Below are 17,214 nucleotides of genomic sequence, written 5' to 3'. Positions count from 1 at the left end.
TTTGTGTGTTGTGACATGTGGAGAGATTGACAATAAAGCTGACTTTGACTTTGACTTTGACTTTGAAAAAAGCCTGTACCCATGTATAATACGCACCCAAATTTTGACTCCTACTTAAGTCGGTTAACGTAAAATTATTTCAGAAAAAAGATCTTTGGGAACAACCGGATGTTATTCTGCCGGTCAGTATCACTGCGCACGCGCTAGCAAACTCGATAGCCAAGAAATGTTTCGGATTTGTGTAGGGTACATTGTGACAGCAAACGAGCAGATGATCGAGTAAGCGTATCATATCCGGATTTTAAAATTTTTAAAAATATATATATATATTTTTTGGACCCATGTATAATGCGCACCCCAGATTTTAGGACAATAAATTAGTTAAATTTTGCGCATTATACATAGAAAAAATCGGTAACTCGTTTTCAAATCAGACGAGTAAAAACTGGTCAAATATTTAAAAAATAAATATTAAAAGTGAAGACAATTTGCAATTCTAGTAATGACACACGAATGCGATGCACAATTTGTCTTAAAATGATATGGCGGGCCGTATCTGGCCCCCGGGCCTTGAGTTTAACACCTGTGACATCACAAACGCTGCTGAAATAAATGAACATTTTCAATAATGAGTATTTTTTCCCCAAAGTTAAACATGGAGCTGAGAATGCTGCTTCGAAGCTGACTAAATATTTCATTTTTACCCACCAGTGACATCATCATGTGCCTGTGAGAGCAGAAGGAAGCTGGCTAAAGGGTCCAAATGTGACCTACTAATGGGCTATATTATAATTCCAAAGAGATTTTTTTTTTTTTTTAGAATTATTGTTACTATTGTCACACAGCACCTCAATTCCGACTGTTTTGCCCTTATGTGACCTGTATCTGGTTTTTTTTTTTCATCCTGTATTCCCGTATACTGTATTTCACCCCACAACTTGCCGCCGCATAAATTCAGGTGGAAAAATGACCCCTGGAGTAGGAACAATGGTGTACTCTGCCGTCATCTGATACCTTCAATGGCCTTCCCGCTGTTTATGGTGCGAGGAGCTTCCACTCATTGTCTAACAAAAGGCATGCACACGTGCAGGCAAACATCTGCTGTCTTGAACCCCGGGCGGGAGGGACAATAACACAAGAACTTCCCATCTGACCCCGAGAGTGAGATAAACCTGATGGAGGGAATATAAACTACCACGATGAGTTTGACAAGTAGAATATGAAAATGTGTACATCTCCCTTTGCGTGTTGAACTAAGTGTCGCGTTTGTTTCTAGAAAAAACACATGCAGTGTGTTGGTGAAGTGTGTATTTTCAAAACAGCGGCACAGAGGTGACGTGAGGTGAGATGACGTACAGCGGAGGAGGGGCCGAAAATGCAAACAGCCACAAAGGGAATCTGCAGGGAACTCTCCTGGGCCTCCAAGTTTGTTACTGGAGCATCTTCAACACAAGAATCTGAAGGTGAGTATTATTTTACAGTATCCCCAAGTGTGACTCTTCATAAGCTTCAGGTACGTTTCTTCCATGCACTTAATAGACCTTCATAACTCGGATGTTCAAAAAAATGTCTCCATCTTCAATATGAAAAGACACTTGAGGCTGGTTTGGATTTAACGAGGTGTGTCAGAAAAGTTCCAGGACAGGTGTCCTAAAAAGATGAATTTCAAATCCAAAGTGCCATTTTTTCCCAATTGGAGTCATAATCCTCTCGAAGCCTAACAGTTTCCCAAAGTTCTCTACCACGCCTTCCTGGACTCTTAGAAGGTCCTCTCATCCCTCACATCTTCAAAACAGGCCCCCCTGATGACCCTCTAGAGCTAGAACATCACAAGGAACCAGTCCAAGTTGAGTAGGCAGATTACTCCAGCAAGATGATGAGTTTCTGGGTCAGGACCTGTCAGATGCTCAGGGCAGGATCTCATCGTTGAAGTGCTGGTTGATCACCCGGCCCACGGTGAAAACTGGTGGTTTGGGATCGAAAGATATCTTTTGAGGGAACAGTCTTGGAACTTTTCTGACGTCAAATGAGTTCCCGTATTTGATTATGATCTCCAATTGTACCCTCCCCTCTAAATTCTTACTTTTGTTCGGGCAAAAATGAACTGAAACACAAAGCTCAAATGAAACAGTTGCTTTGCTTTTAAGGATGGTTTGAATAAAAGGGATGATGGAGTTGCCTATTATGGTTGAACAGGAGGACGGGAGAGAGAGAAAGGCCAGACACACAATAACCGCTGCCGCCCAAACACAACAGGCCATTCTCTCAGCTCGCGCCACAACACTCCTCACAGCTGAGTCCCGGCTGCTATTCTCCTGCTGTCCCCCCCCCTCACGACTCTCTCCCCTTTCAATACGGGGGTGAGGAATCAGTGAGAGGTGGGGGGGGTGAACCTAAATAGCGGGGTCGTTAAATGGAAATCTCGTGAAATTCTCCAAAAAAAAATCCTTCCACCTCAATGGATGAAAGTTCTTGGGGTGGAAACCAAGAATGAGATTTTAAATGTCGGGAGTGAGAAAAGGGAGGAGGGGGTGAAGACTATTTCCTCCAGTGTCATCAGTGTTTGAGTTTAGACCCTAAACAAACATGTCAGTCACACACACACACACGTGCGTCCGCCATCTCACTCAATTGACACTAGAGAAATGTTTTACCTGCACAAAAAAAAAAAAAAAAAGCCCGCAGAGAGGAACTGCACCTCTCTTCCGATCATCATCCCGGAAACGCCAGCGAATTTACCTCAACGCCGCCGCCGCCTCTGCATGATATTCCACCGATCTCCTCAAGAGGATAAATCCACGTTGAATAGCGCTCTCCGCGTTCCCTCCATCAGTCACGCGCTTGCAAGTGCTCCAGATTCCGTCTCATTCAAAGCAGGCAGCTGCCGTTTTTCTTCAGCGCTCCCGCAAGCGGAGCAAATTCCAGGTCCGGCCCAGCTTAGAGGCTTAGCCAATGTGAGCTCTTCGCACTCCAGTTCCCGTCGGTGGCCAATGGCTGCGACCCCCGCGCCCCCCCCCCTCTGCCGCTACTCCCGCCCACAGATGCTCGGCTTCTCGGTCTCACTCGTCTTCGTCATAAATATAGACTCTTGACATTACCTAACACATGGGCTGTCCTGATAAACAGCCTACTTTGGTGTGAGAAAACCTCTCCAGGGGTGAGAGGCGGGCTGAAGAAGAGGAGGGCCAACAGGATCAAGGATTAGCGTTAGGATTCGCTATTCTGCATGGGAGGGGAGGGCACTGTCACATACTGCAGATTGAAATTAGCCGATTATCGGCCGGCAGGGAGAAAAGACAAGATCGCAACGCTGGCCGGCCGGACTTGTCACTCTCGGATTCTGCTTTTGGATTTTGACCAAGCTTGATGTGGAGATTACCAGAAGAAATCTCCAAAAGACTTTTCTGATTTGCATGGTCCCAACTCTGTTGACCTCGAGTAAAATAAATCCAGTAAGTATAAAAGATACTGGATCTTGTTCTTGTGTGAGTTCTTTCATACCGAATAGCAAAACTTGATAATCCTTAACCAAGTAAACACAAGTAACTGACTATCTGTGGTTTGTTTATCCATCCAAACAACTCGATGGAGACAGGTCTTCTCGAGCTGTTACTATCCAATGTTAGAATCGATTATTATAATCGGGTAATCGAACAATCGGTGATATAACTTTACAAACATTAAAGTCTATTAAAAAAAACTTTCATGACTACTGTTTATTTTGGTTTTATTGGTATTATTTTGTTATTGAAAAACAACTAAACACTAGGATTGATGGTCAATTTTTAATTCACTGCTTTCATGATCATATTTTTTTGTATTTGAGGAACTGAATGAAAACTAAGATCAGACTCAGACCTTATTCCAAATATAACAAGCACAGATCCTTCCTTCCTTCCTTCCTTCCTTCCTTCCTTCCTTGGTCAAGTGCTATCTTATCTCAACATAAAAGCTGCCTAAAATATTAAAAATACCGTATTTTCCGCCCTATAAGGCGCACCTAAAAACTTAAAATCTTCTCAAAAACCAACAGTGCGCCTTATAGTCCGGTGCGCCTTATATATGGACCAAATTCCTAAATTTAAACTGGCCCAAAGCATTGTGTCATGAAATCAATCATAAGTGGCCCGCTGAAGACTATGAATCATGAATCAAAAAGACTATGGATCATTATTTTATGATTATAAAGTAATTTGTTCCGTCTGAAGAAGATAAAATGGAGAATGATTTGATATGGATTAAAAATCTGACATGATGCATTAATGGTGCGCCTTATAGTCCGGTGCGCCTTATATAAGGATAAAGTTTTAAAATGGGCCATTCATTGAAGGTGCGCCTTATAGTCCGGTGCGCCTTATAGGCCGGAAAATACGGTACATAAACATAACTCAAGTCTGATGAACGTTGCTGGTTGGCCGTTTCAAGATCAGCAAAATGAACGGGATTCTCTTTTGCGTTCCAAAATGTGACAAGGCTGCATCCAACGGACGATAATAAAAAATGTCCCCCACTTTACTCTGCAGTGATGACAACCTTGTTTCAATATACAAAGGTGATCATCAATTCATTAGTGTAATAATAACAAAGCAAATACAGCATAACCATGAAAATCTATGATCATTCTTTCACAGCTGCAAGCCCCTCCTACTACACGAACTATAATCTCCATATTGAAGAAAATTAAAAGACACACACAGAAGGTAAAAGTACGTGAAAGAAAAATCTTTGATTATGTAATTCCTGGTCACCAAACGTGTCATCATACTGTCCAAGTACCGTATTTTCCGCACTATAAGGCCCATTTTAAAACTTAATCCTTATATAAAGCGCACCGGACTATAAGGCGCACCATTAATGCATCATGTCAGATTTTGAATCATTCTCCATTTTATCTTTTTTATTTCAACTTCAGATGCAACAAATGACTTTATAATCACAAAATAATGATCCATAGTCTTTTTGATTCATGATTCATAGTCTTCAGCAGGCCACTTGTGCTTGATTTCATGACACAATGCTTCGGGCCAGTTTGAATTTAGTCCGTATATAAGGCGCACTGGACTATAAGGCGCACTGTCAGCTTTTGAGAAGATTTTAGGTTTTTAGTTGCGCCTTATAGTCCGGAAAATACGGTAATCAAAGTAAACTCCTGCTGTTCTATCCTGAAAAGGTTACAACAACAAGGTGATCCTTCTCAACTCTTTTCCAAATACACCTTTAATTCTGTCAAGTGTTCTTTTTCTTCCCTCGCACAGACACTGCGATTGGATCAAATCAAACCGGTGAGAAAAAAGAAAAACAAACACAAGATGACTTTTTTTTTTACGTAACACACTTGACACACGTACAATGTGAAGAACAACAAAACAATTACTGCGACCCAAATTGTATATTCATAAGCGCAGAGGGTGCAAAAAGATTGATTGCGTAACCGCTTTGATTCCAGTTTACCTTGCATTAGGTCACAAGTGCACTGCCATGAGAGCTGAGCTGCTTGTTAAAGTTACCTCCTTTAAGATACGCTAGCCATTTTAAATTGATGCAGTGCAGGGATACACAAAGAGTAAAAAAAAAAACATGTCAACCGCTCTTATAAATTCTGTTCTTTCATTGGATTGTGCAGGTGTACCTAATGAGGTGTCCGCTGAACGTAAAGCCCGTGTTACAGAACACGCCGACGTAAAGTTTGTAGGAATGCGTCATAGGATCACAAATCCACCTTGGGTGATCCCAGATCGTTTTGAACCGACGCTCGATTCCATTTCCACATTTCAACCGAAAGATCTCGACGCAGCTCTCATTTGTTTGCCATTCAGTAAAAACGCGCTACTCCATTTGCCATTCAAAACACTCGTACGCGTTCTATGTAAACACACGGTCGACACCTGTCATCGCTCGGCGAAAAAAATCGGATTCCTCTCGGAAGCCTCTTTTCATTCGAGGTGACGTACTGTGTGGGCCTGCTGGGGTGAATATGACGACGAACGGCATGCAAGGAGAAGCCGGGGCCGGTTCCGGGGCCACTCATCCGTTGTAAGAATGAATGGCCGTCATTAGCATGAGGCTCCCCGGCAGCACCCTGCAATGCAGCGACGCACACACAATGGCGAGTGCCACGTTTCCCCCTACCGTTCCCCCCCAGAGAAGCCCTTTTGTTTGGCCAGCATCTGGACCTGACCTCCATGCATTTCAATCTGCTGACACCCCCCCCCCCCCACCGCCCCAACACATACACGCTCCATTCCCTCTGAGCTAGCTCCTGTTCCCTTTCCAGTCCTCCCCGAAACCTGCCTCGACGCAACCCCCCCCCCCCCTCCAACCATGTCTTGCTTCCTGAAAAGACGCTCTGTGTACTTGCGGGCCTCATACAAAGCCTGCAGGGTGAATCTGAAAACCCAAGAGGAAAATGCACCAGGGCTACCGGCCATCTGTCCTCTTGGGTTGGACATGCTTGCTCAGAGTGTGCCCCCCCCTTCACATGATCCCCCCCCCCCCCCCTTTCCCTTAGCCTATATACACAGCATCGGCTACAAACACACACACACACGGCTTCTGCCACGCATACATCACATCCCATACTGATGGCGGACGGCGAGCGTGGAGGAGACAGAAAGGAGGAGCTGCCACTTGCCTGTGCGCAGGGAGGATGCAACTCAAGATGTAATCCGTTTCTTTGTGGGGACGGCAAAGAGAAAAAAATACGCTCCGGCATTCGTTTCCCTGAGACCGGCGGCGGCGGAGTGGAAAACAAGGAAGCGAGGGATGGAAGGACAGCCAGTCAGAGGGTGGAGGGCGAGGAAGAGAGGATGGAGGAAGACGGAGCAGCTAGCAGCCAGAGTGTCACAGCCACCAAGCCACAAGGACGCCGCCACTCAGGAGGAGGACTTCAAGTCGAAAGGAGGACTGACAGAGAGAGAACATGAGCGAGAGTTGAAGCGGGAGAGAGAGAGAGAGAGGGGGAGGGAGGGAGAGATCAGATGGGGGAGGGAGGATTGGTCGGCTGCGTATAGGCTCAAACGGCGGGATAACGCCGAGATAACCCTCATCCCCCGAGCGGCAGCTGTAGACGTGCGCGAGAAATGAATCCGAGTTCTCGATCGCTAGTGACATTTGCGGCACATGATAACAACGGTCATCGGAGTCCGATAGGAGGCGACGGCGGACGGATGTGGTGGAGGGAACGGCACCTGTTCGAGTCAACCCGAGGGGGGGGGGGGGGGGTCATGCACATGTGCTCAGAAGAGGGGGGAGCAGACACCCTCGCTTTCACTGCCTTTGTCGTAACACGTGCGAGAAAGTTGGAGAAGAAAGAAGGAGGGACACCAAAAAGAATGGGAGGGAGGTGGGGGTCAAAAATAAAGGGGGAGCACCAGTCCTGGAACTTTTCTGTCGCAGCCCATATAATGATAGATTGTACTTGTTTGTTGTGAACTACAAGAAAATAACATCTTGATTAAACTCCGGTAATAGCAGCGTTTTCGAGTTCAACCAAAATGTCACCATCTATTTTTATTTGTGTGCCAGTCACAGAGGCCTTTTCATCTTTATAAGAGCCCAGCGTGTTCGCCACGTAATCACACAGGAATCTATTTTCAATAAATCAGAACATCATAATCCCCCCAGCACGGCAAGAGAGGCGGATTTACCCATCACATGGCAGAGCGAGAGAAAGAGCAAGAGTGAGAGGAAAATAGAGAGAGAGAATCACAAAACTTCAAGCAGAATTTACTCGGAAATAAAAATGCTACACACACACACACACAGACAGAAGATTGGAAAGAAAAGGAAGTTGTGTTGTGACCATACTTAACTGATTAAACAACCATTTTGTTGATTGATCCGCTGTGCTTCTTCTTCATGCAAACATTTAAACCCTAAAGCAGTTTTTGTCACCACAAATTAAAAAAATGGGTCTTGCGACACTAACTAGCATGATTTTATTGTTCAGCAACAGACCAAGATGAGTTTGCTGTAAATATGACTGGCCAATGACATTACCGTTTTTTTCCATGTATAATGCGCCCCCATGTATAATACGCACCCTAAAAATGGCATGTTGATGCTGGAAAAAAGCCTGTACCCATGTATAATACGCACCCAAATTTTGACTCCTACTTAAGTCCGTGAACGTAAAATTATTTCAGAAAAAAGATCATCTTTGGGAACAACCGGATGTTATTCTGCCGGTCAGTATCACTGCGCATGCGCTAGCATACTCGATAGCGAAGAAATGTTTCGGATTTGTGTAGGGTACATTGTGACAGCAAACGAGCAGGTGATCGAGCAAGCCTTGTCTGATACGAGAGCATTGTGTTCGTATGGAGCGTGTTTGAAGTGAACAGCAGAGAAGAAAGCGCATCTGTAATGCCGGCCTCCGTATCATATCCGGATTTAAAAAAATAATAAAAAATAATAAAAAAAATTTGTACCCATGTATAATGCGCACCCCAGATTTTAGGACAATAAATTAGTTAAATTTTGCGCATTATACATGGAAAAAAACGGTAATTTGAATTAATACTCATATTTTCTTTTCATTCATTAGAAGCAGGAAATGATCATTTCATACCATCCGTGAAATGGTGTGGAAAAAAATGGCCCAAATGGATTCCGGGTGAAAGAAAAAGCACAAGAGCAGGAATAATAGAGGAACAAACAAGATAGGAGCCAAAGGAAGTGGGTCGACCGGCTCAAGACGACTTTACAGAGCCAAATGGGCGATCCGGCGTGACAGAGTCCGTCATGTTGCGGATGTCGTGTTACTCACAAGGCACGGCGTGGCGATACAGATTGGCCCGGATGGTCTTCTGCAGCTCATGGTCAGGGGAAGACTTTTGGAAACGCAGACTCAGGTAGTGCTTCAGGTCTTTGTTCAGCTTGTTACCTTCAAAGAGAAGACACAGGCCGAGTTAGCACACGTTTGTTTTCATGCCAGACCAAACTAATTATCGTTATTTTAACCACGCTAAATCGTCACTGTTATTTTAAGACAGTCAGTAAAAAAAATAAATATATATATATATATATATATATCTGCACATGTTCCGCATACGTTCAAATGTACTGATAAGCTAAATGCTAAAAACATAGCATTTTTTTCCCCCTGCCTTCTGCTTCCAAAGGGGAAATAACGCACTGCAGATATAATAAAAAAATAGTACCTATAAACAATGCTTACTTAATTTTCAAATGTATTGGTATAAATGTAGGCCAAATGACACAAGTTGCGTTTTTTTTTTTGTTTTTTTTTAAATCAAGTTCAGCAAGGCGCCATAATTGTGCATTGAATGAATGAATGAATCACTTCGAACATGATTTAAAGAATAAAAACAAACAACAAAAAACAAACGATATACTTGAAAAGGAGTAGGAAGAAGCCTAAGCTTATTATGTCCTACCCCTATCCATCACTTAGTTCCAAGTGAGAATGGCCATTTTATTATATTGCCTCTAAAATAATTTTTGAGAAGTTCTACATGCTGCTCGAAAAGTCTCTCCACGCTCCTGCCGGATACAAACCGTACAGTGCACGCAGATGAACGTTTGTAGTAATCGAGTGGGTTGTACTCCAAACCAGTTTCTCATTGGCTAGAATTAGCGGGCCCTCTCTGCATCTGCCCAATGACAGGCGGCGACGATACCGGCTGAAGTCTGAACACGACACGGCCGCTCACAATGGAGCCAGATGGTCAGGGCTCGCTCTCACGCCAGGCTCTCATTTAGGACCATTTAATGATCTCCAAATTTATCATCCAAGTCTGGGGGAGCTGGCAAGCCCTTCTTGGGGGGGGAGGTGCCATGTCCTCATGTTGGCCTTCCACTGAAGAAGGAGATTTTCTTCTGGACAGCAGCTAATATGGAGGGGAGGTCATATACTGAGCCAAGACGCTGGTGACAGAAACTCAAAATGTCCACCTGATCAATAGATATGAAACGGACAAATACAGTATTATGAGAAATTAACAATGCCGCAGCAAGATTTGTCAGGATTAAATCCTTTGGGACTATAGGTAGAAATTCAGCCATCAAAAAATTAGGGGCCATTACAAGAATATATCAAATTGAAACCAAGGGGTGAACTAACATGGCAGGGGGTGGGGGCGGAGCTTAATCCAGTGGGGAAACGAGACAGCCGTTGGTCGTTTGCTGTGTTTTTCCAGTCTCACCACAAACACACACAAACACACAACTGTGTAGCTCACTGCAAGCAAAGCACAGTCAGGTAATTGTTACCTAGCAACCAGCCGGTGCTGACGAGCATCATTATGGTCCCTGCTAGGCAAGCGGCAATCAGATTGTAAAGAAACACACACTTAATATATGCAAACCTTTTTTCAGGTTTCCCTGATTGTAAAAGATAAAAGGATGTAGTCTAGTCAAAATACAAAATGGTGACTTGCATCGTGCATGATGTCAATTTTGCTGCCTCACAAGCACTCCCTGAGACAAGGACCTCTGTGAGGAACAAGCATCTCCTGTGGGGATGCACAGCGAGTGTCACGCTCCGTCGGTGAGAGAGTCATCAAATATTTAATATTTATGAGGATTAATGCCACGTGGATCACAGGTTACACACACACACACGGGCGTGTGTGCTGCTTGTACCCCACCGGAGGTCTCTGCGGAAGTGCAAGAACAAATTCATCTCACAGTAGATGGCGAGACTCAAGTTTAGCATTTGAGATTACAAACAATGGGGTGAGTAAATAGAAGCATTGCATAGAGGGTTTGAAAAGTCTACACACCCCCGTTCAAAAGACAGGTTTTTGTTCGATGAAATATAAAACTGAGCTACCGTATTTTCCGGACTATGAGGCGCACCTAAAAACCTAAGATTTTCTCAAAAGCCGACGGTGCGCGTTATAGTCCGGTGCGCCTTATATATGGACCAAATTCCTAAATTTAAACTGGCCCGAACAATTGTGTCATGAAATCAATCATAAGTGGCCCGCTGAAGACTATGAATCATGAATCAAAAAGACTATAGATCATTATTTTGTGATTATAAAGTAATTTGTTGCGTCTGAAGTTGAAATAAAAAAGATAAAATGGAGAATGATTTGATTTGTATTAAAAATCTGACATGACGCATTAATGGTGCGCTTTATAGTCCGGTGCGCCTTATAGTACGGAAAATACGGTAATTAAAAATTGCAATAATGTGGCCTAAAACCGATACAACTCAAATGACACAAGGGCAACTATTTATGTAAATAGCATTATATGGAAAAACAGGAAAAGCCTACTCGAACATCTGAACTTTATCTGGGATTATATGGAGGCATTTTACATTTTTAACATGAGCTTGAATGTGATTTGGTTCATTCCAAACAAAGCCACATTCTCAGTCATCAGAGGGTGTGCATACTTGTGCAACCACGTTACTGTAGCGGTTTATTTGAACTTCTCTTCTTTTTTTCTCAATTGAGCTGTACAGAATGAGTGATTTATTTCATATAAGATTTGAAGCATTTAAACAGGGGTGTGTAGACTTTTTATACCCGCTGTACATATTAGCGATCTTTTGCTCAAACTTGATTTGTGGCAGCTCTATTTGCATTTGTGCTGCTGCTTTTACACTGTTAGTTAAACCTCTGTACTTTACAGGACGCATGTTTTTGGAACAACAGATATTGCGTGATTACCGATGAACCGATTTTATTCAGACTTTTGGCCAGACTTCAAATTGATACAACCACCGCGAAGAGAATCATCTTCGGCGTAAGCATTCAGAGTAAAGATGGGATCGAGTAAGACATTCACGATGACCCGCCATCATTTATGAGCTTGGATAAACAATCAAAAAAAAAAAAATGGACAAACTCCGAGAGTCGAAAGCGACGCTGCGTTCCTCCCTGCGACGTTTGCGGAGCTGGCGGCTAAAAGACTGCGTGACACAGTCCGTTATGCTCCTCAGCCGGAAGGATGCGAAGCCGCTGTCCCCTCGCAACCAAGAGAGGGACGGCTTTAACCCAAATACGAGTGGATTATACCATCCGCCATGCCTTCCGGTCAGCATTACATAACCTTAAATCTAGTTATGCGCCCCGGACAGAGGGGATGCTTGGTGCCCGTTCAAATATCTGACGAAATGCCGATTTACGTTTTGGCCTCCTGTCAACGCTAAGACGCCGAAAAAGCTTTCCGAGAGACATTTGAAGCACACGTATAGATTATAGTCATCGCTGTAAATCACCTATGAATCACGCCGGCGGGTATTTAATAATCATTTCCTCGGCATGCCGAGGTGGTTTGATCATCTGGCGTAGGAACAAAACGTGGAACGGATGAGTTAGGCAGTGGTGCGTGTCAGCGTGCTTGTGCGTGAAGCTAAGCTCAGCCTCAGCTGCTCATCGGCATTCAGCAGCCGTCGTCCGACTCAACACTGCCCTCTGTGTCTGCCAGCCTCGCCGCTCATCAAAGTCAGCTTCCTGCAGAGCCGTTTCCACGGCAACCGCGGGCCCAACCGGCAAAGGAGAGGAGCCAAGTGCAGTTTTTATAGGATGCTGCCCCCTAGTGGTCGGTCGTAATTGACCAAATAGACTTTGAATTGGACTTTAACGATTCTTGTTTTGTTTTGATGATCTTTGACCCCCACACATACTGAAGAGAATATGTGACACAATATGATTAAATCATTATTATTATTTATCGGTCATGTTTGATTTTTAATTCATGTACAGTACCGTTCAAAAGTTTGGGGTCACAAAATTGTTTGGGTGACCCCAAACTTTTGAACGGTAGTGTATATATTTATTTACAGAATTATTTATAGATTATATATATATAATCTTCTGTGTAAAAAATCTTATAATATATATGTATACTTATATTCATAGATTATATATAATCTTATACAAATATAAGATATAATTTATAATATTTAATTCATAATATTTATTATAATAATATTTACACTACCGTTCAAAAGTTTGGGGTCACCACAACAATTTTGTGACCCCAAACTTTTGAACGGTAGTGTACATCACAGCTGTGCTTATTTTTTTTATAGAGCTCTTTAAAAAATTTGAGTTAAAAATAATGACAACAATACAACCGAGATTGATTTCGCTCTTGTTTGGCCCAATAATGATAAAAGTACATCTCAAAATAAACAGCAATGTGTGTCATTTATGTCGTATTTCCCTTTTGGCTGAGTGAGATAAGGAAGTGGAAATGCAGCCTGTTTAAAGAGTAAATCCAATTGTTTCAGTAGCTTCCTGTAGGTCTCAGGACATCCTGCCAGTCTCCTGTTACTAAAGCAAATGTATCACTCAGTATTATAACAGGACAGGGAGGGGCTGTCTGGAAGGGGTCAACACCAACAGGGATGCAATTGACACACATACTCCATTTTGTTCTGATATCATAAATCCACTCGCGGCACCAAAAATAGGACGAATATTAAGCGTCTTCCAAGTTGAAGTTCAAATCTGCCGTTTTATTTCTGCTTTCGGTGGGATGGCAGCGTGACGAGGGAGCGGAGAGGAAAAAATAACAATCGCAGAGAGAGTTTAAAGCGGGCTCTTCTCCCCTTCTCTAATTATAACCAACCACACCCTGGGCTGCTTTCATCTGGTTCTCATCCAAAGCCCGACTCAGTGGGCTTGCGGCATCCTGCACAAAAAAGGCCCAAATGAGAGCAGAACCGTTTTTCTTATGCTTAGTTTGACTTCCATCCTCACATACGTGACTCAATACAGTTTGCTCTACAACGCTCCAATTAGATTCACACCAATCCAATGACATGGTTTTGACAATCCGCCAAGCAGAAGGGACAAATGAGCCGAAAAGCCGGTTTTAACCACATTGCTTGCTTAGCGCATTTCTAAATTTCCAGTACACCGTGCTTGCTTTGCACATTTTCAATTTACACTACACGCATTAATTGTTGACAGTAAAAATAAAGTTGGTGTAGCAACTAAAGAATAACCAGCATTCAAACAAAGGAATGTCTCATGTAAAATATCCCGACAACTAAAAATGATTTGTGTTGTAATACGGACGTGGGACTGCCCGGCTTTTTCCTCACCGCTGGGCTGCTGAGTCACAATCAGAAGCGCATAATGGGAACACTGGTATGACGAAAGAATCGCAGGCAAAGACGCGCGCCTGCGCATGCGTGCATGAAGAGCAGAGGCGGCATGTTCCGCTCCAGTGCGCCGCATCTGTTCATTTCTAAATATAACCAGAGGAACCCGTGCTCAGCGTTCCCTACGCTCTGTCTTATTATTTGAGCGGGATGGTAAGGAAAAAAAAAAAGACAAAGAGGTCGACATGTTTCGTCACTTGAAAAAGGAAAAAGCTCAAGAAGGCCGAATGACGCTGCCTCTGCTATACAATAAAATACAAATTTATGATTTATTATCTTTGGGAGAAATCCTCAGAGTAAAACAGACAACGTGTTCATTGTAGTGATGGATAGAAAGCAGAAATGGGTTTATGGGGATGCCATCAGTTCCATTTGGCTGCCTACTCAAATGTCATTGGCTGCCTGGGCGTCACAGCAAATCTTGCCCGGAGTTATCCGTTTGACTGCAGACAATCAGATGGACCTGAAATCCTCACAAGAATACACGACCGCTTGGCTACGGATGCGTGCAGGGGCGAGAGGAAATGCAGATAACACCAATTTTTCAATTAAAAAAATAACTTGTGTGGGGGAGAAAATAGTTGTCATTAGAATATTTTGTCATATTTTTTTTTTCAATAAAAAGACATTTTATTGGGAAATAAAGTCACAATCTTACAAAATGTAACCGTATTTTGTCAAAATGACATCTAAACTTGTGATATTAAGTTTAACAAGGGTTAAATATAAATATTAAATAAATATAAATAATAAGATAAATAATAATAAGATAAATAAATAAATATATAAATAAATAAATAAATTCAAATTTTTCTATTTTTGAAGAGCCTTTCCTATAATGTCAAGCAGAAAATGCATTGACTCTCAGATTTCCTGATGGGCACTTATCATATGATGATGCAAACTACACCTGCCTGTAGGGAAGTAACAATGATATCTTTCGGCGATATGGGTGTTGCCAAGAAAACTAAATAAAATGCAACATGATAGAAAGCATCCTGCTGCTCTAACTTTAAAAAAAAAAAAAAAAAAAAAAAAAAGCACACCCAGCCAGAATGCTTTTATCATTTGACAGTTTTAAAAATACACTCACGCTTCCATCTTCATTTTCAGCTTTGTGATTTTCTGGTGGTGCATTTATTGCCGGAACACCCGCGACAACCATTTAACAATTCAGCGAGGCTCTCTAATGAGATCAGATAGCCATAAAACAAGAAAACAGAGTAGGATTTGTATCCTTGACAAAAGGAGCATTAAATAAATTAAGACAAATTAAAAAAAAAAAAAAAGTTAAAAAGCAAATTTTGCTGACAAAGCAAATACTTCGTCATAATAGTCTCTATTGACTCCACTCGAGCGTCACTGATATTTACAACATTTACCGTAAATTCCGGACTATAAGCCGCAACTTTTTTCCAAAATTTTGAACCCTGCGGCTTATAGTCAGGTGCGGTTTATTTATTATTTTTTTTCGGGATTTTTGTGATGACTTGATCGCTTTTATACACTGCGGTATCTTGAAGAAAAAAACAACAACAAAAATACTATTTTGAAACACTACTATGGCTGCTGCTTATTCTGGCTGTGTTGCTTGTGACTATTATGAGCTTTAGTAGGAATGCACGCTAGGTGACCTGCGTCAAAGGGCTCTAAACTCTTCATCACAGGCAATGTTTAGAAAGACATGTTAAAGTATGTTATAAAAACTTTAAAAAGGCTTTCTGTGAACGGTCTTTCTTTGTAAAAAAACACGTGTGCACGTGCGGCTTATAGTCCGGTGCGGCTTATATAAGACAAAAACTAAAATATCCCCCAATTTTAGCTGGTGCGGCTTATAGTCTGGTGCGTTTTATAGTCCGGAATTTACGGTACAGGAATTTAGGGCTGCAGTGCAGCTGGAAGACACAGCCACGGATTTTATAGGCGGAGGCAAATTAGAAATAAAAAATAAAAATTAAAAAGCGAATCTTGCTGACCAAGCAAATACTTTGTCACGATAGTCTCTTGTCGACTCCACTCGAGCGTCGCTGATATTTACAACATTTACAGGAATTTAGAGCTGGAAGTCACACAGCCACTGATTTTATAGGCGGAGGCATATGTCACATTGTGGTGGGCTACACGTTTGTGTGTGTGTGTGTGTCTGTACATGCCAGGAGGAAAATATCATCTTGGCAAACACACATGCTCATTACAAGGAAAGTCTCCAAGCATCCATGTTGGACATGTGATGGGGAAACAGAAATCTCAAAGACACACAAGCGCCATAACACAACAGTGTCTTATGGGTATTATGCAAATGTATCCAGCTGCACACACAGCTGTTTATACGCAACACATCAATCCCGCTCCAATGTGCACATGGGGTCGCCGGGCTCGCTCTGCTAATTGTTCGCCAAAACTATCCGTCTTCGCCGTGACGAATACAAACTAACACTATCGTGCATTGTGCGAAGCCTTCTTGTTGAGAATTTGAAAGTCGGACGGAAGCTTCGATAAACTGCTTTGATACAAACAAGACCAAACAGTTTGAAAATTACTTACAAATAGAAAAATAAACTATTCAAGTAATTCAATTAGAATGTATTTCACAAAAGTAAATGATATACCTAAATAAAGGTTTAAATGTACTTTACTAACAAGTTAAATACAACTGAACAGTGCTTCTTTAGCGGACCACTAGAGGGCGCCTGTGAGGCACATGATGAGAATCATCGGCATACACTCATCACAAATTCGAAAAGGGACGTTGAAGTGTTATCAAATGTATAATTGTATTACTTTTTTTTCCAGACATGACACTTTTTATCATCCTGCAAAAAGGATTGAAGGCAGTTGTTAGCAGTTCTCACCAAGAAAATGGAGCACTACAGACATTTGCACATGAAGGCCAAACATGCTGCACCCCCACTATGTGCATATCATGAGAAATAAGCCCTGACATCTTTGCACAGTCTAGCTAGGGTTTGGAAGTCAGGATGTTTGTGGTCAGCAAAGGGAAGCCATTTTTAAAAAAAAAAAACCTGTCTAGAGCTGTCCAGCCTCTGGTGTGACGTTTGAAAAGGCTTAAATATTCTGAGAATTATTTATTTAGAGCACGCTGGATGAAGTTTAGATTTAAA

At 42.3% G+C, this 17,214-nt stretch overlaps 1 protein-coding gene across 9 annotated transcripts in view; it reads right to left on the bottom strand.

Annotated features, from left to right (window-relative positions):
• Positions 1 to 17,214, bottom strand: part of LOC133170961 (membrane-associated guanylate kinase, WW and PDZ domain-containing protein 1-like) — a 60,318-nt gene that overhangs the window by 38,188 nt on the left and 4,916 nt on the right. For 8 of the 9 annotated variants that reach the window (XM_061304199.1, XM_061304215.1, XM_061304207.1 and 5 more), the window contains exon 2: positions 8,768 to 8,884. In XM_061304199.1, coding sequence (XP_061160183.1) covers positions 8,768 to 8,884 — 117 coding nt within the window. Of the gene's footprint in view, positions 1 to 2,739; positions 2,964 to 8,767; positions 8,885 to 17,214 lie in introns of those variants that run through there. The other variant, XM_061304255.1, reaches the window with a different exon arrangement.

This window comes from Syngnathus typhle, linkage group LG2, assembly GCF_033458585.1.
Source record: "Syngnathus typhle isolate RoL2023-S1 ecotype Sweden linkage group LG2, RoL_Styp_1.0, whole genome shotgun sequence".
NCBI classification, from domain to species: domain Eukaryota; kingdom Metazoa; phylum Chordata; class Actinopteri; order Syngnathiformes; family Syngnathidae; genus Syngnathus; species Syngnathus typhle.
This window is presented reverse-complemented; position numbering and strand designations above follow the sequence as displayed.